The sequence below is a fragment of the Anolis sagrei genome, chromosome 5 (assembly GCF_037176765.1).
Source record: "Anolis sagrei isolate rAnoSag1 chromosome 5, rAnoSag1.mat, whole genome shotgun sequence".
NCBI lineage: Eukaryota > Metazoa > Chordata > Lepidosauria > Squamata > Dactyloidae > Anolis > Anolis sagrei.
The window spans coordinates 177,030,930-177,057,157 of NC_090025.1; the positions used below are offsets into that span (position 1 = coordinate 177,030,930).

The window sequence follows — 26,228 nt, forward strand, 5'->3', positions numbered from 1 at the left end:
TGTAGCGCAATTGGAATCAATGTGGCCTTCCATCACCCAGCAGCCAAAGCCAGCATAGCCAATGTTGAGAAATGCTGGGAATTGGAGTCCAACAGCATCTGTATGATGCCAATTCATGATTTAAGGGGTCCAACTAAAGAACAAGGATGATAGAGGACGAGAAAAGGGGGCTTTCCCCCTTGCTTTCTGGGCTGTCATTAACTGCCATCAAATTGATACCCTATGAATGAGTGATTCCCAAGAGCCTTAGTCATTAACAGCCCTCCTCAAGTCTTGCAAACTCCAAGTTGTGACTTTCTCAAATCTGCCCACCTATAATGCAAACTTCCTCTTTTCCTCCTCCTTTCAAATTCAGCCAGCAATATCACCTTTCCCAGTGAGTAATTTAGTCTTTTTGGTTTCTGGGACGAAATCTGGCTCAATTTGGCCTCAGGCTCATTTATTGGTTCCTTTGGCCAGCATCTCTTGAGCCTCATTTCAAAGAGTACATTCTCCTCCTCCGGCTTCAAACAATAATAACACCCTGAGCCATTTTATGTTTCTTATAAGGATGTGCAATAAACAAGTAAGACAACTAAATCACAAGCATATGGCGGTGTCTGCCTGGTTGTTTAAACTCAGAATTTACATTGTTCTATTACGTGAACTGGTCTTTTCAAACAAATGAGATCAGAACAGTTACTTTACAAACCTTTAAATATAGAGAATTTGATGTTAATCTGGTTATAGAACTCAAGAGCCTGATTTGGCTACCAATCTCAACTCGAACAGACTCTTGAATTTTTATGAGTTAGATAAACGTTGATTTTGGTGTTGTTGTGTGCGTTTAACTTGTTTCTGATTTAGAGACCATAAATTATATTTTTGTATTTTTATCTATGTAATTCATTGGATATATTTTTTGTTTGGGAGCCCCCGGTGGCACAGCAGCTTAAACCACGGAGCTGCTGAACTTGCTTACTGAAAGGTTGGTGGTTCGAATCTGGGGAGTGGGGTGAGCTCCCGCTGTTAGGCCCAGCTTCTGCTAATCTAGTAGTTTGAAAACATGCAAATGTAAGTAGATCAATAGGTACCACTTCTGCGGGAAGGTAACGGCGCTCCTTGCAGTCATGCCGGCCATGGACAACACAGGTTCTTCAGCTTAGAAATGGAGATGTGCACTACCCCTCAGAGTTGGACACAACTAGACTTAATATCAAGGGGAAACATTTACCTTTACTTTACCTATTTTTGATCATATGTTTTTGACTTTGCTGTGCCCTGCCTCAAGCCATCAGGAGAGGTGAGTAATAAATAAAATTTGTTGCCATGTTGTTGTTGCTCTTGCTGTTGTTGTTGTTATTCGTTGATTCTACCATTAAGTTTTATTGGTGTGATTTCTTCAGAGGGGTTTGTCTATGGCTTCATATGAGGCTGACAGAATGTGACTTGCCGAAGATCACCCAGGAGTTTTTTTTTATGACTGAATGGAGATTTGAACCCTGGACTCCAGAATTATAATCCAATGCCCAAGGTACGACACAACACCGGCCCCTAATGGTTGATTTACCTTGACAACCAGTGTGGGAGAGTGGTTTCAATACAGTATTAGGACTATAGGTGACCAGGATTCAAATCCCTGTCAGCCATGGATACCCTAGGGAGGGAGGGGGGATCCCTTCTACACTGCCATATAATCCAAATTATCAAATCAGATAATCCAGATTATCTGCTTTGAACTGGATTATATGAGTCTACACTGCCATATAACCCAGTTCAAAGCAGATAATCTGGATTGTATATGGCAGTGTAGAAGGAGCCTGGGTGACCTTGGGCAAATCACTCATTTTCTGCTTAATGGGAAACATCCATCTTGGTAAGAAGTTACAAGAATTTGAAGGTGACTTGACGGCATGTGAAGGAACAACAAACAATATACACTGAATCAACAAGTCTGCTGTAGTTGAAATTACTATTGTGAGTAGATCAAGATCCTCTGGAAGACTATTTGTCGAGCCATGGGCAGTTTTCTATCTTTTAAAATCCAATTTACTAAATGTGTATCTGCTCTAAGACTTTTTATTGCACCGTTCCTGCCCTTTTGTGCCATGGAAAACTAACTCTGTGCAAAAATGCATGTACTATTATCAACCAATGATGTGCTACAAACATTAAAGGAGAAAGGTCAGGTTTTCCCCAGCAACAGTGACCTGGCAAACAAACGTGATTAAATGCACATCTGGTTTCACTTACACTTTCATTCCTCTCAAATATAGTGCATCCCATATTTAAATTAAGTTTATGGAACTTGACTTGGGAGTGAAGAATGGGTGGGAAGAAGGTAGAATGGGAAATGGGCTGCAGGCTGGTCCTTTAGGATTTATTTTACAATAATTCCGTTTTCAGGCACCTGGTAAATGATGCAATGAAATTCAGCCTTGAAGGCCAAAAAATAAAACATAAACCCAAAGCAAGCTGTTAAAAAACCTGAGTTGGCAGAGTAAACGAAAAAAGAACAACTAATAATAATGATGACTCTTAATAGTCCAACAAATCCACAAAAAAATCCACCAATATATGTGCTTTTAAGACAGTTGTAAATTATGTTCATTTCTGTTTTATATTCCGTCCTGGCTTAGAAAAGTATACAAGATAAAAATGTGTGACAAAGTATATTTAAAGAGATACATATACTGGTCCGTTGAATACAATAAAAAACGGAATTGCACACAGACATACAATACGGATGCTCACAAAATTCTTGCCAATATTAAGAGGAGGGGGAAATAACCTTCAAAGATGACGGATCCTTTCATGGTGAATCATTTTGAAAGTCCCAAAAGCAAACAAACACTAGACCAGAGTCTCTAGGAGAAAGAATTGAGGGATCATCACCATGAGAAATAGGGAAGTCCTCCCTTGATGAGGTATGGCAGTCACTGGAAAGACAACCAGGGTTTGTGGCTTCTTGAAGGAAGTCTTCTTAATGACAGTTGCCATGCATTTTCATGAAGAAGGCTTCATGAAAGGCATGGCTGGTTGGAAAGTGTCTCTAGGACAGTGGTTCTCAGCCTTCTGGTCCCCAGGTGTTTTGATCCAAAACGCCAAAAATCCCAGCCAGTTTACCATCTGGGAGTTGAAGGCCAAAACATCTGGGGACCCATAGGTTGAAACCCACTGCTCTAGGGCCTGTAGTGTGGCCCTAGGCCCTACCAATAGGGTTGCCTAGTCAGCGCCAACTTATTCCATGATATTTCATGGTCAAAACCTGAGAGCAGTGGTACCCAATCTTTTTTTGACCAGGGACCACTTTGACCAGGGATCACTCTCCAATGTTAGTACCAAAAGGGTTACAAATTGGTTTCTGGTCAACTTTAGATTCAGTTTATTTATTTATTTGCTTCATTTTTATACCACATTTTTCAGCCCTAGACAGGCGACTCAATGCGGTTTACAGTGCAATTAAAACACAACAATACAACAACAGGGTCGACGACGTAGCTCCACAACAATTGACAATCAGACAGGACAAATCAACAAACAACATATATAACGCCTCAGTTGAAGTCAGATCCATTCTCATAGTCATTGTGCCGTTCCTATGTTTCAATTACCGTCTTCCTTAATTAGTTGCATTGCCTAGCCAAACGCTTGTTCGTAAAGCCAGGTCTTGACCATTCTCCGAAATGTCAGCAACGAAGGTGCCTGTCTGATGTCTGCTGGCAAGGCATTCCATAGCCGAGGGGCCACCACTGAGAAGGCCCTGTCTCTCGTCCCCGACAGGCACACCTGTGACGCAGGCGGGATCGAGAGCAGGGCCTCCCCAGACGATCTTAATGTTCTAGTCGGTTCATAGGTGGAAATGCGTTCGGAGAGGTAAGTGGGGCCAGAACCGTTTAGGGCTTTATAGGCCAAAGCCAGCACCTTGAATTGTGCCCGGTAGCGGATTGGCAGCCAGTGGAGCTGGCTCAGCAGAGGAGTGGTGTACTCCCTGAGTGCCGCTCCTGTTAGCAACCTGGCTGCCGAGCGCTGGACCATCTGAAGCTTCCGGGTGGTCTTCAAGGGCAACCCCACGTAGAGCGCGTTGCAGTAATCAATCCGGGATGTAACCAGAGCGTGGACCACCGTGGCCAAGTCCGACTTCCCAAGGTACGGGTGCAGCTGGCGCACAAGTTTGAGTTGTGCAAATGCTCCCCTGGACACCGCCGAGACCTGGGGTTCCAAGCTTAGCGAGGAGTCCAGGATCACACCCAAGCTGCGAACCTGTGTCTTCAGGGGGAGTGTAACCCCGTCCAACACAGGCTGTAACCCTATACCCTGTTCGGCCTTTCGACTGACCAGGAGTGCCTCTGTCTTATCTGGATTCAATTTCAATTTGTTCGCCCTCATCCAGTCCGATACAGCGGACAAGCAACGGTTCAGGACCTGAACAGCCTCCTTAGTAGTAGGTGGGAAGGAGTGACAGAGTTGGACGTCATCTGCGTACAGATAACACTGCACCCCGAAACTCCGGATGATCTCTCTCAACGGCTTCATGTAGATGTTAAATAACATGGGGGACAATATAGAGCCCTGCGGAACCCCACAAGTCAATGGTTGTGAGGTAGAGCAGTTGTCCCCCAGCAACACCTGTTTGATTATTTGGGGTGTTGATGCAGAAAATGACATTGGATAGAACATATCAGCTCTAGTTTCCGATATAGAACATATGTCATCCAGCAGTCATCATCTGCTTGCCACAGAAAAACATTTAATAATCTAGAGCTGATGTGGCAGTAGTAATCTTATGTGGGTAGTCAGCCTCTCCCCTCCCGACAGTCCCATTACCTTGGCATTATAAAAGGGTTTTACGAGACCAGTTGCTCTCGTTGCCGCATGGTTTCGAGGCAACGGTGTTGTAATGGTGAGGCCGCGGACCATATTTTAATTCTTGTGGTCGATGGACCACAGGTTGTGAACCACTGGACTAGAGAGTAGACCTTGTGATGATGCCCCAGAACCAGGCTTTTGTAATGTTCCAGAGGCAGGGCAGGCAGGGATTGGGTCTATCTTTGGGACCACCTTATTGTTGAACCTGGCCCAAGGGGAATCCAGGTAAAATCCAAGGAATCAGCTAATATGGTAAACCAGCGCTCGTCTTGAGGTCTGTGCATGTGGCCAAATGTATTTGCTGGGTACATTTGGTCACCACCTTTCCCACCCCTCACATCCTCAAGGCCTTACCAACAGCAAAATTATATATGGGCTCCAGCTTGCAGGGAATCCCCCCCCCCACCTCCCAGGTCCTACAGCATCACTGTCAGAGCTTGTACAACAAAAAAATTAATAAATCATGGATTGTTCCAAATAGAATGACAGACCTATATGAAGTAACCATTAGCCTCCCTGGTTACCTCTATGCATTTCTGGCTTCTTCATGGCCAGTGTCATAAAAACACAATACACAGGCGGATCTTTTAACATTTTGCAGATGCAAACTTGTGCAAATGTGACCAAGTAACATCAAAGAGGGATCAAAAGTTACTAATGAAGGACACACAAACTGGGAGAACGGCTATATGCTTTTGCCTGAGTCTCCTGGGAAGGGCAAAATTCTGCTGCCTTCTCTCCCCTCCAACGTCCTGAATTGACGGTGAGTAGCACATGTGTTGTAATGTAATTTTTTTGGCTTTTAAAGTCCCTTCTGTTGTGTTTTTCAGTGTTTTCATGAGTGATGGTCACTCATTGGCCTGTTAGGTGTCTTGTGTCCAAATTTGGTGTCAATTCGCCCAGTGGTTTTTGAGTTTTGTTAATCCCACAAATGAACATTACATTTTTATTTATATAGATTACTGTATGTATGTATGCGAGAAGATCCAACCAGTCCATCCTCCAGGAAACAAAGCCCGGCTGCTCATTGGAGGGAAGGATACTGGAGACAAAGTTGAAGTACTTTGGCCACATCATGAGGAGACAGGAAAGCCTAGAGAAGACAATTATGCTGGGGAAAGTAGAAGGAAAAAGGAAGAGGGGCCGACCAAGGGCAAGATGGATGGATGGCATCCTTGAAGCGACTGGACTGACCTTGAAGGAGCTGGGAGTGGTGACGGCCGACAGGGAGCTCTGGCGTGGGCTGGTCCATGAGGTCACGAAGAGTTGGAGACGACTGAACGAATGAACAACAACAACATATCCTAGTCAACAGAGCTCTGCACTCTAATCTTCAGGGGGGAAAGGCAGGGGCCTGGGGGCTGTTAGGAACTGAAATCCAAAACACTCGGAGGGCCCAAGTTGGCCCAGGCCTGCTCTATTCTCAAACAAGAAAGTTCTGCAGAAAGATTCTCCAGAGTGCCTTTGGGTACACCCCGCCTCCCCTCCGCCCTCGTTTTCGGGACACTTTCGAGAGGGAGGGAGGGAGGGAGGGCGGGGGTGTGCGGCACGGAGCATGCGCAGTCGGGAGGGAGGGAGGGATGGCGAGGGGAGGCGGCTGCTGTTTATTTGCCGCTGGCCCGGCGGAGGAGCGCGAGAGGAGGAGGAGGAGGAGGAGGAGGAAGAGGGGGCGGCAGGGGCTCGTGCCTCCCTTCGGGCGCGATGCGGGCGCCGGTCAAGGCAAAGCCGGAGGCTCCCCGCCTGCTGTGGGCATGTCCAGGCGGAGGAGGAGGAGGAGGAGGAGAGGAGGAGGAGGAGGGCGACGGCAGGTAGCCTCCGCGGCGGCAGGAGCAGCAGCAGCAGTAACGTCGGGCTGAGGATGGCGGCGTTGGCGAAGCGGAGCAGCCGGGATGCCTCCTCCTGGCCGGAGCAGCATCCCCGAGCTGCTCCCCCTCCTCCTCCTCCTCGTCCTCCTCCTCGTGGGGGGCGCTGGGGCTTCGGGCTGGTGTTGGCGGGCGCCTCGGCGCTGTGCTACTGGGGCGCCCTGGGCGGGGAGTTCGTGCACGACGACGTCTGGGCCATCCTCCACAACCGGGACGTGCGGCCGGGGACCCCGCTCGGCGCCGCCTTCGCCGACGACTTCTGGGGCAAAGGCATGGGAGAGAACACCAGCCACAAATCCTACCGCCCGCTCTGCGTCCTCACCTTCAGGTCAGCGCCTTGGCCGCCTTCCTCTTCTTCTTCTTCTTAGGGGGCACTCTGCACATGCCCCGGGGGGAGGGAGGGAGAAAGAGAGAGATAGGCAGCCTTGGGAACTCCTCACCTCTTGCGTCTGCCTTCTGCACATGCCCCAGGGCCAGAGACAGACTCCTTTCCCGCCCAGGAAGCCCAGCCAGCATCCCAGAGCGCACTAAAGTTCAGGGAAAGTCCTTCTGGCTCAGGCATGGGCACACTTCAGCCCTCCAGGTGTTTGGGACTTCAGCTTCCATCATTCCTGACAGCCTGCCTTCCTGGCATCTCCAACAGAGAAAGAGTTCAGCTCACCTGTCTCAGAGGCACTCTGCACATGCTCAAGGGGAGCCAGGATATCTCTATCTCTATCTATCTATCTATCTATCTATCTATCTACATACATATATACATACATATGTACATACATATCCCATATATACATACATATCCCATGTGGAGTAAGGAATGCAAGAGAATCAAAGCACACCTTTCCACACAGCCATACCACACAGAATATCCAGAAACTCCTGGCTGCTCTTACTTGCCTTCCTGGCATCTCAGACTGAGAAAGAGTTCTGCTCACCTGTCTCAGAGGCACTCTGCACATGCTCTAGGGGAGCCAGGATATCTATCTCTATCTCTATATACATATATACATACATATCCCATGTGGAGTAAGGAATGCAAGAGATTTAAAGCACGGCTTTCCACACAACCATACCACACAGAATATCCAGAAACTCCTGGCTGCTCTCACTTGCCTTCCTGGCATCTCAGACTGAGAAAGAGTTCAGCACACCTGACTCAGAGGCACTCTGCACATGCTCTAGGGGAGCCAGGATATCTATATCTGTCTATCTATATACATACATACATATTCCATGTGGTGTAAGGAATGCAAGAGTTTCAAAGCACGCCTTTCCACACAGCCATACCACACAGAATATCCAGAAACTCCTGGCTGCTCTCACTTGCCTTCCTGGCATCTCTAAATGAGAAAAAGTTCAGCACACTTGACTCAGACACACTCTGCACGTGCTCTAGGAAAGCCAGGATATATAGAATCATAGAGCTGGAAGAGACCTTATGGGCCATCCAGTCCAACCCCCTGCCAAGAAGCAGGAAAATTGCATTCAAAGCACAGCCCCTCCCCCCACAGATGGCCATCCAGCCTCTGTTTAAAAGCTTCCAAATAAGGAGCCTCCACCACACTCCAGGGCAGAGAGTTCCACTGCTGAACAGTTCTTCCTAATGTTCAGGTGGAATCTCCCTTCTTGTAGTTTGAAGCCATTGCTCTGTGTCCTAGTCTTCAGGGCAGCAGAAAACAAGCTTGCTCCCTCCTACGTATGATTTCCCCTCACATCTTTATACATGGCCATCATGTCTCCTCTCAGCCTTCTCTTCTTCAGGCTAAACATGCCCAGCTCTTTAAACTGCTCCTCATAGACTTGTTCTCCAGACTCCTGATCATTTTAGTCACCCTCCTCTTGATACATTCCAGCTTGTCAACATCTCTCTACAATTATGGTGCCCAGAATTGGACACGCTATTCCAGGTGTGGTCTGACCAAGGCAGAATAGAGGGGTAGCATTACTTCCCTAGTAGGCCTGGGTAACAACGGAAAAATTTGTTTCTAAAATTGATTCGTTTTTTGGGGTTTTTTGCGTTTCGATATTTAAAAGAATTCCGAAATTTTCCTTAAAAAAAGTTCGATATTTACGAAATTTCGTAAATGGTAAAAAAAATTACAAAACAATAACGAAACAATAACGAATCGATTCGTTAATGGCGGCCGCGATCGCGCAATACGCTAAAAAAACTTCCGAAGCTTCCCTCTCCCTCTGTTGTTGACTGTTGGTGTGATATTATAATTTTTTTTCACTAATTAAACAAAAAACAACTATAAAACTTGCCCCAGACATGCGGAAATAATAACGAAACGACCTCAAACCAATAACGAAACAAATACATAACGAAATACGAAGCATTTACGAAACGAATTGAAAAATTCGTTTCGTTTTTAAGTTGCTCCAGAATGGTTCATTATCGCTTCGTTAACAAAAAAATAACGAATTTTTAACGAATTACAAATTAACGAAACGAAACCGCCCAGCCCTATTCCCTAGATCTAGGCACTAGACTCCTATTTATGCAGGCCAAATTCCCATTAGCTTTTTTTGCCGCTGCATGACATTGTTGGCTCATGTTTAACTTGTTGTCCATGAGGATTTCAAGATCTTTTTCACATGTACTGTTAGCACCTCCGCCCCATTCTGTATCTTCGCATTTCGTTTTTCTGCCTAAGTGGAGTATCTTGCATTTGTCACTGTTGAACTTCATTTTGTTAGTGTGTGTGTATACCACACACACATACACACACATACATATCCCATGTGGAGTAAGGAATGCGAGAGAATCAAAGCATGCCTTTCCACACAGCCATATCACCCAGAATATCCAGAAACTCCTTCTGGCTGCTCTCACTTGCCTCCCTGGCATCTTTAGCTGAGAAAGAGTTCCGCTCACCTGACTCAGAGGCACTCTGCACATCCTCTAGGAAAGCCAGGAGATAGATAGATAGATAGATAGATAGATAGATAGATAGATAGATGATACACACACACACACACACATACACACCATGTGGAGTAAGGAATGGAAGAGAATTAAAGCAAGCCCTTCCACACAGCCATATCACCGAAAATATCCAGAAACTCCTCCTTGCTCTCACTCATCTTCCTGGCATCTCAGTCTGAGACCACTTCCACACAGCTGAATAAAATCCGACATTATTTCCTTTGAACTGGAATGTATGGCAGTGTGGACTCAGATAACCCATTTCAAAGCAGATATTGTGGGTTTTTTCTGCCTTGATGTTCTGGAAGGGCCCTGAGAAAGAGTTCAGCTGATTCAGAGGCACTCTGCACATACTCAAGGGGAGCCAGGATATATACATCCCATGTGGAGTAAGGAATGCAAGAGAATTAAAGCATGCCCTTCCACACAGCCATATAACCCAGAATATCAAGGCACAAAATTCCACACTATCTGCCTTGAATTGGGTTATCGGGAGTCCACACTGTCATATATCCCAGTTCAGAGCAAATAATGTGGGATTTTATTCAGTTGTGTGGAAGAGGCGGTAGAGGCACTCTGCACATGCCCCACAGGGAGGCAGCCTTCTTTTTAAAACATAGTTTTGGAAGTTAGAAACTCTGTCTCTTTCTGGCTGTCTTGACTGGCTTACCTAATTGTGAGTTTAGTGTGCCTGACCCAGAGGCACTCTGCATAAGCTCAGGGGAAACCAAGACATACTTCCAGATACATCCCATGTGGAGTAAGGAAGGCAGGAGAATTAAAGCATGCCTAACGTAGAGGCACTCTGCACATGCTCCAGAGAGAGGCAGTCTTCTTGCTAAACCATAGTCAGTTCTGGAAGTTAGAAACTCTGTCTCTTTGTGGCTGTCTTGACTAGCCTTCCCAATTGTAAGGCAGAGGTCACTGTGTCTGACCCAGAGGCACTCTGTATATGCCTTGGAGGGAGGCAGCTTTCTCACCAAAATAGCCTTACTAACACCCCACACTGAAGTTCTGGGAATAGAAAACTCTGGCTCCTTTTGGGAAACTCTGACTCCCTATGGTTGCCTTTTCTTGCCTTTTCTAGCATCTCTGGGCCCTTCCACAAAGCCCTATATCCCAGAATATTAAGACAGAAAATCCCACAATATTTGCTTTGAACTGGGTTATCTGAGTCCACACTCAGATAATGTGGGATTTTCTGCCTTTATATTATGGGATATAGGCTGTGTGGAAGGGCCCTCTGACAAACCCCTTCCTAGTCAGAGATGCTAGGAAGGCATGTTTCACTCAGATACACTCTACACATGCCCTGGAGGCATGGAAGTTAGAAACTCTGGATCCTTATGGTTGTCCTTCCTTGCCTTCCTTACTTTCCTTCCTTGCATCTCCAACTGGGAAGTGGTTCAATCCACCTGACTCGGAGGCTTCTTGTGCTCAAGGAGAGCCAAAAGACACTTCTGGGTGTGTCTTATGTGGAGGAAGGGATGCAGGGGGATACAGGACAGGCTTTTTCAAATCTTTGGAATCTGTACCAAAGTTTTGCAAAATGCATTCTTGCAGAGCCCCACACAGTAAACCTAGAAATGTCAAATCAAGGTTTACCGCATAACAAACTGCTTCTTTGCTGACTGATCTTCTGTCTATAACAGGCATGGGCAAACTTGGGGCGTGCAGGTGTTTTGGACTTCAACTCCCACCATTCCTAACAGCCTCAGGCCCCTTCCTTTGCCCCCTCAGCTGCTTAAGCGGTTGAGGGGGCAAAGGAAGGGGCCTGAGGCTGTTAGGAATGGTGGGAGTTGAAGTCCAAAACACCTGCACGCCCCAAGTTTGCCTATGCCTAGTCTCTAACTACAACATAGGAATGAATTTTAAATATTAAAAACACCAAGGCATGAGATCAAAATGGACATTGCAGCCTTTCTCTGCCCACATTCTGCAGAGAAAGGGGTCAAAATGAGACTTTGCATTCCAAAATGCCAGAGGATGAGAGCAAATTTTGGGCACAGCTTTCTAGGGATCCTGACCTTGTCAGATGTCTGTAAGAATGACAAGAAGGGGTCAGGTATACAGTTTTCGTGATGGTACTCAATGCGGAATTTGGGTACATCGCTGGTGCAGACCTATAAAAGATTTTGCCTTGCTTTGCAAGTCATAGCAAAACTTTGGCACATTATTGGAATTTTGGATTTACCAGGACGCCTGTTTTTCAGTTTTGGTGCTGTTGCAAAACATGCTTTTGTTGTTGTTATTGTTGCAAAGCACTTACAAAACTTTGATACAGGTTTGGAACAAATTGGGCAGTTTGTGTTTACGAGAAACCTCAAGCTGATATATTTGTATCTCATTTTAAAAGCAGTTGCAAAACTTTGGCACAGGAGTTTCTAGAAAATCAAGCTGAGAATGCATAAGGAATAGTTACAGCTGTTCAGCAGTGGAACTCTCTGCCCCGCAGTGTGGTGGAGGCTCCTTCTTTGGAGGCTTTTAAACGGAGGCTGGATGGCCATCTGTCAGGGGTGCTTTGAATGCAATATTCCTGCTTCTTGGCAGGAGGTTGGACTGGATGGCCCATGAGGTCTCTTCCAACTCTATGATTCTATAATGGTTAGTTATTGTGGGATAACAGCTTCCTCTTACTGATTACCCGAGCCTCTGATGTGTGGACTACAACTTCCATCATTCCCACTGGCCACAGTGATGAGTGGGGTGGGGACAGTGTGTGCAGTGGTCATAAATCATACCGTACTTGGGCTTCTTGGGAACCCATAACATGCTTTTCTGCATCTGCCTCTTCATTTCTGTTCTCCTTTCCCTGATCCTCTTTTGTGCAATTAGAGTGCCCTTTAGTTTTGCTGCCCAGCCTCCCGCACTACTTCTCCTTTTTCTTACTGCAGAGGGAGTTGGGAAGTTCACTCTTCTTAATTTACTGTTATAGACCTCTTCCAGCCTCTTGGCGTTTCCTGTGACTTGGGCTAATATCCCTTCTGGGTCCCTTGGTTGCTTTTTAATGCTGCTGTTATCTAACACTCATGCTACATACAGTATGATTTCTTGAGGTCTCGTGGGTGTGGGAAGTGTATATCCCAGTCTCAGCTGTATCTTTTTGCAGTAGCCAAGGCAATGTGAATGAGGCACCAAGTTGACGAATAGTGCAGAGAACTAGTGAGTGCATTACTTGCATTTTGAAGGATTTTTCACCATTGAAGGGTAGGTGGGTGAGTTCCTAGAGTCCCCGCCATGAGAACGGGGTGCTAAATGCCCAAAGACTTCTGCATTTTCTGTTCTCCACCCTTGTTGTTAATTCAGAGAATGCCATGTACAGAGGTTGATTTTGTTCCATGCATTTTTCTTGGAGTTTTTGTGCAGTGAAGATCATATTCACTGTTCCTCTGGAGGGGTGGAAGCCATTCTGGGATTCTGGGAGGATGTCTTCTGAGACAGGTAGAAGGTGGTTTGCAAGGATTCTTGCAAAGATTTTCCCAGTGGAGGTTAGGAGGGAGATACCTTGATATTTTCCACAGTCTGTTCTTTCCCATTTTTGAAAAGAGTGATGATGGTGGCACCCTTGAAGTCTGCTGGGATTTTCTCAGTGACCTACACTTTTTCAATGAGCTGATGGAGTTGTTGTGTTAGCTTAGGTCCACTCTCTTTAACAACCTCAGCAGGGATCCCATCAGGTCCACTGGCTTTGTTATTTTTTTGTTGGCTGATGGCAGTCCTGACTTTCTCCACACTAGGCAGTGCTGCATCATCCCTGGTTTGTTGTTGCAGGATTTTTGAGAAAACCTCTTTGGCTATGTTGGAGCTGTGATTCATTAGGTTGTGGTAGTGCTCTTTCCAACATAGTGCAATTGATTTTTTGTCCTTCAGAAGTTTGGTTCCATCTGATGAGCATAAAGGGTGTATACCATAATTTCTTGAGCATAGTTGACCTTTGTGGCTGAAAAAAATCCCTGAGCATCATGGGTATCTGCAAAGTGTTGGATTTCTTCAGCCTATTTTGTCCAACAGATATTCTTGAGTTCTCTGGTCCATCTTTCGACCTCAGCTTTTGCACTAGCGTAAATCTTTTTCTTAGCAGCGCAGTTTGTTCCTCTCACATGTTTGGAAGGTTTTCCTTATCTTATCAATTAACTGTTGGATATCTTTGTCATTTTCATAAAATGAGTCTTGATGTTTCTTAATTTGGTATCCAATGGTTTCTTCAGAGAGCTGTGTGACTGATGGTGTATATTTTGGGGTTGTGGACTCTGTTGCTTATCTGTTACTGCCTTGATAGGCTGAGCCAAAGGAAGGTAGATTGGAAATTGTTATCCTGCACATGAAAATACTTGCCTGGGTATTCCTTTAACTATAATACATATTTGTTGTAATACATTTATTTATCATATCAGAAGTGAACCGAGGGTACAGTTGTATTTAAAAAACACAAAATTTAAAAAACTTGGCATTATACTAAATGTCATTTGACCAGTAGCTGGCCACTCGGAGTGCCTCTGGTGTTGCTATAAGAAGGTCCTCCATTGTGCATGTGGCAGGGCTCAAGTTGCATTGTAATAGGTGGTCTGTGGTTTGCTCTTTTCCACATCCGCATGTCGTGGACTCCACTTTGTGGCCCCATTTCTTAAAGTTGGCTCTGCATCTCGTGGTGCCGGAGCACAGTCTGTTCAGCACCTTTCAAGTCGTCCCTTCTTCTGTGTGCCCAGGAGGGAGTCTCTCACTTGGTATCAGCCATGACTTGAGGTTCTGTGTCTTAGTCTGTGTTTGGACTCTCACTTGCTGAGGTGTGCCTCTGAGTATCTCTGTAGATGTTAGAAAACTACTTCTTGATTTAAAGTGTTGCTGTGCTGGCTGATATCTGAACAGGGGATGGGCCGTAGATGTCATTGCCTTGGTCCTTTCATTATTGGCTGCTACTTCCCGGCGGATGTCAGGTGGTGCAGTAGCGGCTAAACAGCATAATTTCTCCAGTGCTGTAGGGCGTAGACACTGTTTAAACCTGGTGAGATGTGTTCCGCACTGGTCATATGTGCTCAGCAGCAGAGTAGCAAAGCACAAGGGCAAATGTCTTCACCATATCTGTTGTGATTCCTCGGTTGTGCCAGTCAGCTTTCATATTATATTGTTTCTAGCACCCACTTTTTGCTTGTAATAAATGAAAATAACACATATGCATAATGTATAAATGCTATTCATATTTATAAATAAAAAATACTTGCATATACATATGGTGGTATTTTGAAATGTAAGTTACACTTATAAATATACATATGGAAATGCATATAAATGTTTTAATAAATAAACAGCATTCTTGATTTCGTGGAGGATGACTGGCAGTCTCTAATTCTGAGTGCCTGTAGAATGACTGGCATTTTTGAAATCCTGCTTTCCTAAGTACCTCTGCGCTTACTGTGTTTGCAAATTGTTTTACTTGACCCTGAGTAGAGAATCAAGGTCTCCCACTTGGTAGCTTAAAATTTTACACTGTTGGACTACAATTTCTGGAATCCTATGGAATATTGTGGGAATTATAGGTTGAAATCTCGGTGAAATTGCTCATTTTAGCAAAAGTAGACCCATTGGATCTGTGGGATTTAGCTACCTTTTAGTTTACTGTTCAGCAATTGATCCAGTAGCTCTATCCCAACCATGGGCCAACTTGGGCCCTCCAGGTGTTTTGGACTTCAACTCCCACATTCCTAACAGCCTCGGCTGTGGGGGAAAAAGGAAGGGGCCCGAGGTTGTTAGGAATGGTGGCAGTTGAAGTCCAAAACACCTGGAGGGCCCAAGTTGGCCCTGACCTGCTCTACTATAGTGGAGATTAGCAACTGGATTGGAGGAGGTGACGCTAACAGGCCAGCAGGGCAATAAATCTGCTCCAGGTTTTAGTAAGAATTTTAAAGGAACTGTTCAAGATGCTGGACCTACTTTGAGGGATAGGTTTCAGTGCATTTATGGCTCTTTAAAGTTTGGACTAAAACTCGGAACAGATTTTCCATCCAACTGACATGGAAACCACCTGCTGCCTCTTGATATAGGCCCCCCAAAGGAGCTTCCCTAAATTTATATGTTTCGACTACAGGAAGCAGCTTTATGCTATTCTTTCCACAGAGCCAACTACCCCTAGTCCTGGAAGACTAGGGGTCTTCCAGGATTTTTGTGACAGATTTTCCATCACCTCCTGTCAGTTTCTTTGGGGATATTGGTTTGGGGATTGAATTGGTGTCTATGTAGGTGCAAAAAAGGTCTTTCCACCCAACACAATTACAATGCTATTATTCCACTTTGACTGCACCATAGGGGACCTGGAGTTCTCATTTCATACATGAAAATCTTTGCCCCAAAAATTTAAAATTCCAGGATTCCATGAGATGTTCTCCTGGCAGTTAAGGAAAAATAATAAAGTAATGTATAGTGTGAAAAGGCATCTGCTACTCTTCTGATGTCACCTCTGTCATAGCTATACTTTGCAGATCCCCAGTAAATTTGAAAGGTGTGCCTTAGGCAGCAAAATATCTTGTGACGCTTTTGGAACATAGCCATACAGCCTGGAAAACTCAGAGCAACCCACTAATTCCGGCTAGGAAAGCCTTCAAAAACACATCTTGTCATGGCCCGAGGCACAGGTAGACTGCTTCTCCATGGATTTGGCCTTGAAAGCCACCTAAACTAGCAGCTTTGGCCGCATCTGGGTGCTCCTTTATGTAGTGATCCCAATTGGCACTGTCTTTTGCTGAGACTTTCCATTCTTCCCATACTGTGAGGCTGTAATTGCCATGACTTGGCTTTTTTATCATCTAATAGGCCCCTGGTGTTTGCCTCTCCCTTTGTGTCAAGGCCAAAAAAACCCTTTTCGAATTGAGGACCAAATGCATTTTCAGAGCTGTTCACTTCCAATTGTGGCTGGAGCCAAAGAGAAAGGATTGGACCCAAAAAACCCACAGTAGTTTTACTGGAAAGTCTTATTGCCTTCGTAACTCAGTAACTCAGCCTTAGCAAAGACATGTCAAGCTTTTAGAATGGGAAAAATCTATACAGATCTTGGAAAGCCAACAAATGATGGCTGGAACCCTATAATAGCTGCTTAGTTAAGTACAGTCAGCCTTCATTGTTTGTGGGTTTGACTTTTGAATATTTTATTATTTATGTATTTGATTAAAATGTTCTTTCTAAGAAACTCTAGGTCCTCCAGTATGATATGAAAAAAAGTTGATTACAGACAGTGTTACAAGCATTTGACTTGCAAATAACTCATATTTAAGAACGGGGCTGAGACAACAGAAGTGACAGAAATCTAACTCTAGAGAGAAATTTGCTCCTGAAAGAGTTATCATACCAATCCTTGTTTCCACAACAAACCACATTTTTCAAAATTCAGTTATCACAGAGGCAGAAAGTGAGGAGAAATCTTCTAATAAGAGCACAGACAGCAAAGCAAACTCACAGGGGTGTTAACCTCTATACTACCCAAAGCTTTTTTTTTTTTTAAACAACCTATATTTTTAGCAGGAGTTACACTTAGAAAATGCACCTGTTCTGACTTACATACAAATACAACTTAAGAATAAACCTAAAGAACCTAACTTGTTCATAACTTGGGGACTGCCTATATAGCAGTGGTTCCCAACCTTTTTTTTTTTTGACAAGGGACCACTTGATCAGGAACTGCTTTGACCAGGGACTACTCTCCAATATTAGTGCCAAAAGGGTTATGAATCAGTTTTTGGTCAACTTTAGATTCGGTTTGGTTATTTGGGGTGCTGATTCAGAAAAATTGCATTGGATAGACAACATCAGCTCTAGCTTCTGATACAGAACATATGCCAGCCAGTAGTTGCCATCTGCTCGCCCACAGAAATCCATATTTAATAAGCCCAAGCATTATAAGAGGGTTTTGCGAGATCAGTAGCTCTCGTTGCAACGGTGTAGTAATGGTAATGCCGTAGACTATATTATAGTTCTTGTGGACCACTGGTGGTCCACGGACCGCAGGTTGGGAACCACTGCTTTATAGAGTCAAGCTGGGGAAACTAGATATTCCTAAAGTGGGTTGTTGTAAGTTTTTTGGGCTATATGACCTCACAACCTCTGAGGATGCCTGCCATAGATACAGGCGAAACGTCAGGTGAGAATACTTCTCGAACATGGCCATACAGTCCAAAATACTTACAACACCCTAGTGATTCCAGTCATGAAAGCCTTCAATATATTCCTACAGTGGTCTTCTCCCAGTTTTTTAAAAAACAATTTTATTATTTCTAGTGTTTCACTTTTGTGGGGGCCTATGCCCCTAAACCCAGTGAATGTGTAGAGATCACTGTATATCTAATGAAATAACCTTTCCCGATCTCACAGCCCAAACCTGAAGGCAACATCATTTACCTGTGCTGTAATCCCCAGCAGAACTGATCTCCTAATGCAGGTAATGCCTGGTAAAGTGGGTTTTATGATGATGGCAGTAGTGTCAAAGTCATAACTTAAGTAGTGGTCATGAATATAAAACAGTTGCATATGCATAACTCTAGATAACTGTTTCACAATTGCTGCTTAGTCATGATTGTGATACTATTTCTACCACACATACACACTTTATAAGGTGTCACATCCATAGAGGGCATTGGAGATCAATTCTGCAGGCGATTGGATCATGAATGAGTGAATAAATGATTCATTTCCATCAGGTTTGGGGCTGGGCTGTCAAATCAAGTGTGGTTGCTTAGTTAAATATGCTTACCAAACAGCTCATACAGGATTCTGGGTAGCGATCATGGGGACTGGCCAGATTTGACCCCAGGACCTGAACTCCACATAAGAATATGAACAGTTTTGTAGACCATTACCTGGTGTGGAGAGGAAGGCATTATCCATTTAGCTACCTATTGTTCACCTTCAAATCATTTCCAACTTGTGTAGTCCTAAAACAATCATTTCATAGGTTTTCTTTGCAGGATTTATTCATAGCAGGTTTGCTCTTCTCTGAGGCTGAGAGAATGTGACTTGCTTAAGGTCACCCAGAATCCTATCCACCACTCAAATTACTACATCATGCTACAGGAACAATTACACGTGGTATTATCTCACTTTGTGGAAGGAAAGGGCTGTATTTTGGCAAGATGTTTGGTGAAATATTCAATTGCAAAAAGCTTGGCTTTGGGTGGATGATTGAGGAAGGGCTCACAAGGCGAAGTTCCCTCTTTCACTCTCTCTTTCCTTTGCTTTGGGGAAATGACCTGTAGTTCAGTGACTCCCAAATGTGTCTCCAGCTTTCTGTTTCTGACATTCCACATTGCCAGAGGAGCTGTGACACAGCTGCATCACTTGCGGCTCTTGCTGAATATGGTGGGTGACATTGTCCCAGGGCGTCTTCTCAGTGGCTGAGTCCTGCAGCAGTTCTACTAAGTGCTGCCTGTTTAGTACAAAGCAGATGCTCTGTTTTAATTCTGAGAGTGCTTGAATGCCAGTAGAGGCTCTGAACAGGGCACAAATTCTGGTGTGGTACTCTTTGTAACACAGGAAATGTCCTTAGTCCAAGTTGGACCCTTGGTTCTTCTGTCCCAGTATTTTGTCCTTATTGCAGAAGGACAGGGTAAAAATTACGTGATCCTCCTGATGATCATTGCAATATCTAGCAGTCCTAGCCAGCACAGCTAGTGGTGAGGAATGGTGGGAGTTGTAGTTGAATATCAGAGTCAGGGTGGCATGGTGGATTGAGTGTTGGACTATGATGGTGGAGACCAGGAGCCAAATCCCTGCTTGGCCATGAAACCCACTGGATGATCTTGGGCAACTCACACTCTAAACCAGAGGCCCTCAAACTTTGTAAACAGAAGGCCGGGTCACAGCCCCCCAAACTGTTGGAGGGGTGGATTATAATTTGAAAAAAACATGGATGAATTCCTATGCATACTGCACATATCTTATTTGTGGTGCAAAAACACTTTAAAACAATACAATAATTAAAATGAAGAACAATCTTAATAAATATAAACTTATTAGTATTTCAGTGGGAGAGTGAGTCTGCTTTTGGTTGATGAGATAGGATTGTTGTTGTTGTTGTTGTTGTTGCTGTGTGCTTTCAAGTCATTTCAGACTTAGGCTGACCCTGAGTGAGGGCTGGGTAAATGGCCTTGGAGGGCCGTATCCGGTCCCTGGGCCTTAGTTTGAGGACCCCTGCTCTAAACCCTATAAAAAGGCATAGACAAACCTCTTCTGAACACATCTTGCTAAGAAAACTTTGTGATAGGGTTGCCTTGGAGGTCACTGTAAGTTAACAACTTACAGTGGTTCCCAACCTTTGGTCCTCCAGTTGTTTTGGACTTCAATCCCAAAAATCCCAGACATTTTACCAACTGTTAGGAATTGTGGGAGCTGAAGTCCAAAAACACCTGGAGGCCAAAAGGTTGGGAACCACTGAAAGGCAAACAACAACAGCAGTCTTGATCACTGTAACAGATCCCATTCTTGATGTGTGCTACCTGGAAGGATTTTTTCCTAGGTCTTCCTGGAGATGCTGGGAGTGGAACTTGGAATCTTCTGAATGTTGTAGCAAAAGGAATTTTACATAGTGGCAGGATATTAAAACATATTAATGGGGCAATCCCCAGCTGGATGTCATTTGTGGCCCTTGTGAGACTTTTAGAACTCTGTCATTGTCTCAATGATGCCAGATACTGGCAGCAGTCCTAAGCATCAGAGAGGAAAACATAAACAACATGTTATGGCTGAGTATCAAGTTCAGGGCAGTGGAACACATGGCAGCAGCCCTCCAAATGTTATTGGACTGTAGTTCTCATCAGCCCCAGTTGCCAGTGGTGAATGCTGATGGAAGTGACAAGCTAATGCCATACTATCGAACTCTAGTTCTTACCACCAGCTGATCTATTTTTTAGATTTTTTTTTGTGGATTAAAATGGGGACTTTCCAGTTGCTGGTGTTGTGCACCTTCAACTCCTTTCTGTCTTATGGAGACCCCACAGTGAAATATTATAGGTTTTTCTTGGCAAAATATGTTTAGAGGGGGGTTGCGTTTGCTCTTTTCTAAGCATGAATTGCCCATGATTAACAAGTGGGTTTTCATGACTGAGAAGGGATTTGAACCCTCGCCTCCCGAATTATAGTCCAGCACTCAAACTAGAAATTGGCAGCAGTGTTGAGGACACACTTAGGAATGGAAGATTTGACTGTGGGAGGGTAGGAAGCAATTGATATCTCTCTTTTCTGTTTTCTTGGATTTTTCTGTATCTAGGGAAATATCGGTTTATTTGGCTTGTTGGCAAAAAGAAAATGAATACTTTGTGTGTGTGTGTGTGTATGTTTTTTGTCTTGTGTAGCTGCTGTTTAAAAGGCACCAGATTGGTTGTCTGCTTTTGGCATCCTGACAAAACTCTTAATCCTGCCAAAAATTTGTGCTTTTATTTTAAAAAAAGGTACATGGTGCACATACCAGGGAGGGCTCTGTATGTGTGTGTTTTAATTTATGAAAAAGCTTCTGCTTTATCCGGATAACATCAGCAGTTTCGGCGACGTGATTCAGCATTTGCGACATGTGCCCTTTCTACTCTTTTTGAAGGATAAGTCAACCCAAGTGCCATAATCGTCTTGAAAGGGAATGGAAGGTGTGGGGAGGATGGAGAGGGGGATTGCCCATCTCTGGTAGGATTCTGTTGACCTTCTCGCAATTCATTCACAGACTGATAATCTGTTCCTGTGGGAGCTTTCTCATCGTTGAAGGAAAGGGATTACAGAGGAAGCTGTGACTTTCTTGAGATAAGGCACTGTGTGGTGACAGCATTCAAAAGCAGGCTCTTTGTGTCATGTCTGAAGTTGTCCTTTGAATAACTCAGACTGAGACTGAAATCCTGAAATGCATGGAGAAAGAAAGCCCACTCAATTTTTCTTCACAAATGTTAATATTGATTACATTGTAAGACTTCCTTGTATCAGAGTGTGATTATCACAGTGGTAGGAGTAGCTTCAGATGGCCACTTGAGATAGCCTCCAGATAGTGGTCCTTTCTGGTAGCTACCATATTATTAATTGAAAGTGTACATGTGTACAGAATGTGTATAATGTGTTGCTGAAGGCTTTCATGGCTGGAATCTCTGGGTTGCTGTGAGTTTTCTGGGCTGTATGGCCATGTTCCTGGTGTTTTGCCCACATCTCTGGCAGGCATTCTCAGAGGTTTAGAGGTCTGTTGAAAACTAGGCAAGTGGGGTTTATATATCTGTAGAATGTCCAGAGTGGGAGAAAGAAGTACTATATGTTCTAAGTAGGTGTGAATGTTTCAATTGGACATCTTGGTTAGCATTTAATGGCCCAGCAGTTTCAACTTCTGGCTTCTTACTTCCTGGGGGAATCCTTTGTTGGGAGGTGATTAGCTGGACATTCCACAGATATATAAACCTCATTTTCCTTGTTTTCAACAAACCTCACAACATCTGAGGATGCCTGCCATAGATGCAGGTGAAATGTCAGGAGAAAATGTTTCTGGAACATGGCCATACAGCCTGGAAAACTCACAACAACCCAGTGATTCTGGCCATGAAACCTTCAACAATACATTTATATGCAGTTCTGTAAGGTCCTAGGTGGGAGAAAGAACTCTTGTCTGCTTGAGGCAAGTGTGAATGTTGCAATTGGCCACCTTGATTAGCATTAGTCTTGCAGCTTCAAAGCCTGGCAGCTTCCTGCCTGGGGGAATCCATCTAACATCTCCCAACAAAGGAAGAAGCTAGGCTTTGAAGCTGCAAGGCTAATCAGTGTGAAGCAAGGTGGCCAATTGTAACATTCACACTTGCCTCCAACAGACAAGTGTTCTTTATCTCACCCTGGACATTCCACAGATATACAGATTCCACTTGCCTAGTTTTCAACAGACCCCTCAACCTCTGAGGATGCCTTTCATAGATGTGGGTGAAATGTCAGGAGTGAATGCTTCTGTAACATGGCCATACAGCCTGGAAAACTTACAGCAACCCAGAATGTGTATAGGTACACCAGAGGTTCTGAACTTTCCAAAAAGTTTTAGACTTCAGCTCTCAGAAATGCCAACCACCAAAATTAGTGGATATTCAAAACTCAAAAAAACCGAAAAAACAAAAACAAAAACCAAACATCTGGAAGGTCAATGATTGAAAACTACTGAGATACATCTTATTCTTTAAAATCTTGCTCTGGAGGCATCAAACCTTTGTTGAAGTTTGTTGAAGAATAAGTGAGCAAAAGAGATGGTCAGGTGGAGGTTCTTGGCGAAAATTAACTAAGGTCTGTAAAGGCTTTTAAACTTGAATAGTTTAACATATTTACGTATTTTGTGGATGGAACTGTCCAGATATCCCTTCTGGCTTCCACAAAGGAGCCATATGTGATTGGAGATTGCAACCCGATACCCACTTTCTTCTAATTTATTTGGAAGTGCTTCTAGGATCTGCTTCTGTTGCAGATGCCAATGTTATTTTCGCCATATCCAGTGGTCCTTCAATATCCATGGGGTTTTCATTCCCCTGTGAGTTGAACTGCACATTTTTTGTACATTTTTAGAAGAAACTATTTCTTCCTTTAACATTTGGTAACCCTTTTCTCCTCATGTTCTCTTTCCTTATAAAAAAAGGAACCCGCAGAAACTAAAAATAGCATGCTGGCAGCAATGTGATCCACCTTAAGCGGTCTTTCTGCTGGGTGCTTAACATATTTTTGGAGTTCCTTTACTTTGTGTACGAACTTTGGTCCGCAAACAATGGCCCTTTAGTTTATTATTTGCAGGAATTACCCTGTTGTTTTATTTTGAAAACTGTTTACAGAAATGGTGTATTAGAACAAAGATAGAGAACCTGTGCTTGGTTGATATTGGGTGAGCTGTGGTGGTGCATTGGGTTAAACCCTTGTGCTGGCAGGACTGATGACGGACAGGTCAGTGGTTCGAATCTGGGAGAGTGGGTTGAGCTCCCCCTGTCAGCTCCAGCTCCCCATGCAGGGACATGAGAGAAGCCACACACAAGGATGCTAAACATCAAACATCCAGGTGTCCCCTGAGTAGTGTTCTTGCAGACAGCCAATTCTCTCAAACCAGAAGTGACTTGCAGTTTCTCAAGTTACTCCTGACATGAAAAAAAGGGTGCCAACACCAGTTACTGCTGGTTTTTGGCTGAGATCCAACATGAGCACATGGTTTGAATGTTGCAATAAGACTCTGGGAGACTAGGATTTGAATCTCCACTCAGGAATCTACTGGATGGCCTAGGAAAGCCACCCTCTCTGTCTCAGAGGAAGGCAATGGCAAACCTCTCTGAGCAAATTGTCCTAGGGAAACTCCAATATATGCTCACCTTAGGGTCTCCTTGAACTGGAAATGACATGAACATACACAGGAATAATAAGTTACTGATACTGGTTGGTCTACCATGAAGTGAAGATAGGAAAGGGTTGCAGGAGGGGTGCTTCCTTAACCCTATTGGTCAAACCCAGATTCCCTTGAAAGGAAGAAAGGAAAGGATGTCAGAAATGGAAAGAGGAGCCTCATAAGTTCCCCATTCCCGTGAATGGGCCAGATCATCCTGGTTCTTTTGGCTGCCTAGCCAAAAACAGATTTTCCCATCAGCCGGTTTTTGGGAGGCTCCTGAAAAACAAATCTGGGTACCCAACGAAATTTGAATACCAAAAACGGATTATCCTCCAACCGAATTGCACAAGCCTATTGGGCATGATGGATACTGTATCATTGGAGGACATCAGTTTAGGAAGACTGCGTTAAGTATTTAGCTGTATGTGAGAACAGTTGTTTTCCCCATACAATTGCTGTTTCAGCAATTACAAAGGAACATAATGAACCCTTCTCCGGCCTGAATGTCAAAATACATTTTCAGGTGCTTTTTCATCCCCGAACCCCTCCAATTATGGGTGAAAATTCATTGCAAAATGTAGCTTTGTATCTACCATTCCCAAGCTCAGCATACTACAAAAACTAATCCTTAAATTATCCAAAATTGGCTGAAAACCATATTTTCAATGGGATGTTGGTTCAAAAGAGATTTAAGATGTGCAGCAATGAAAGTTCAGTGGATGTTGCTTGAATAAAGAGTAGAATATATTTTTATAGCTTACGAATATGAGTTGTGGCTGTTTGTTTATATCTCCTTAGAATTATAGGACTGTTATCAGCACATGTCCAACAATCCCCCCCACCCGTTTAAACAAAGAAGCCTTTGATATGTAATTGTTTCTTCCAGCAGCAACAGCCCACCCACAGGAGTTAGTGTATTTTCCTCCTGTCAATGGAAGGCATGTTAACTCCCTCATATTTCCGTATAAAGAAACAATGCAATAATGATGGATTGCTTTGCAGGGCTGTCATACACTATTTCCTCTTAGTTTGGCTCCACTAGCCAGAGAGTTATAGATCTTAGAAATGTCAATTTATTTTTAATTATAACTCTTGTGACTTTGGGAGCTTATATTTTCTCTCCCCCTCTATAACTCTGTATTGTTAAAATAAAATGTGGCTATTTAGCAAACCGAAACTCACTCCCTTAGCCAACTTGTATGGCAGGCTTTCCATATTTGTGGGTTTGACTTTTGCAAATTTGATTATACCTAGAGAGATTTCTTGAGATGTGCTCCCTCAGATGGCAAATGGCATTGTTTACTGGTAGATTTTTACAGTCGTGAGGGTCCTGTGCTCCTAACCTCAGTGGATATAGTGGTCTGACTGTATCCTAATAATGGACTTTATATGCATGGGCGGGATTGATGTTTCGGAACTTGAGGAAGAAAACCACACTTTCTCCTATTAAATTAAACAGACCACAGATATTTGGCAGTATTTACTGCATGTGTGTGTTCTGTGCTTGAAGCAGAGCTGCATTACAATTCTAGATTTCTCAATGATTTTCTCTAGGAACCACTTATTTGCCTGAGAGGACCACAAAAACTGATTCAAAATAAACCAGAAAGCTCTTGTCACTGTAATTGGGACAGTGAAGGAGTCTAGTCCTGTGGTTCCCAACCTGTGGTTCATGGACCATCAGTGGTCTGCAACAACTAAAATATGATCCGCAGACTCATCATTACTATACTGTTGCAACGAGAGTGACTGGTCTCGCAAAACCCTCTTATAGTGCCAAGGCTTATTAAATTGTTTGAGGGCAAGCAGATGGTGACTACTAGATTGTATATGCTCTGTATCAGAAACTAGAGCTGATGTGGCCTATCTAGTGCAATTTTCTGAATCAGCAATCAAATAACCAGACCAAATCTAAAGTTGACCAAAAATTGATTCATAACCCTTTTGGTACTAATGTTGGAGAGTGGTCCCTGGTCAAGTGGTCCCTGGTCAAAAAAAGGTTGGGAACCACTGGTCTATTTTTTGCCCCATGGCAAATCTCAGTTATAAGTTCTCTCATTGGTTAAAAACAATGAAAAACAGCAGACTCACTTTTCATAAGGCAGTACTTAGAATGGTGTCTGAATATTTTTTTGTCATCTCACAACCCCTGAGAATGCCTGCCATAGATGCAGGCGAAACGTCAGGAGAGAATGTTTCTGGAACATGGCCATACAGCCCGGAAAACTTACAACAACCCAGGGATTCCGGCCAT

The 26,228-nt window shown here is 43.9% G+C and overlaps 1 protein-coding gene across 1 annotated transcript in view; it reads left to right on the plus strand.

Moving 5' to 3' along the window:
* Positions 1–6,483: 6,483 nt before the first annotated feature.
* TMTC1 (transmembrane O-mannosyltransferase targeting cadherins 1) overlaps positions 6,484–26,228 on the plus strand; it is a 222,348-nt gene continuing 202,603 nt past the window's right edge. The window contains exon 1 of the mRNA XM_060776763.2: positions 6,484–7,038. Within this exon, the coding sequence (XP_060632746.2) occupies positions 6,707–7,038 (332 nt within the window). The 5' untranslated portion in view covers positions 6,484–6,706. The remainder of the gene's footprint in view (positions 7,039–26,228) is intronic.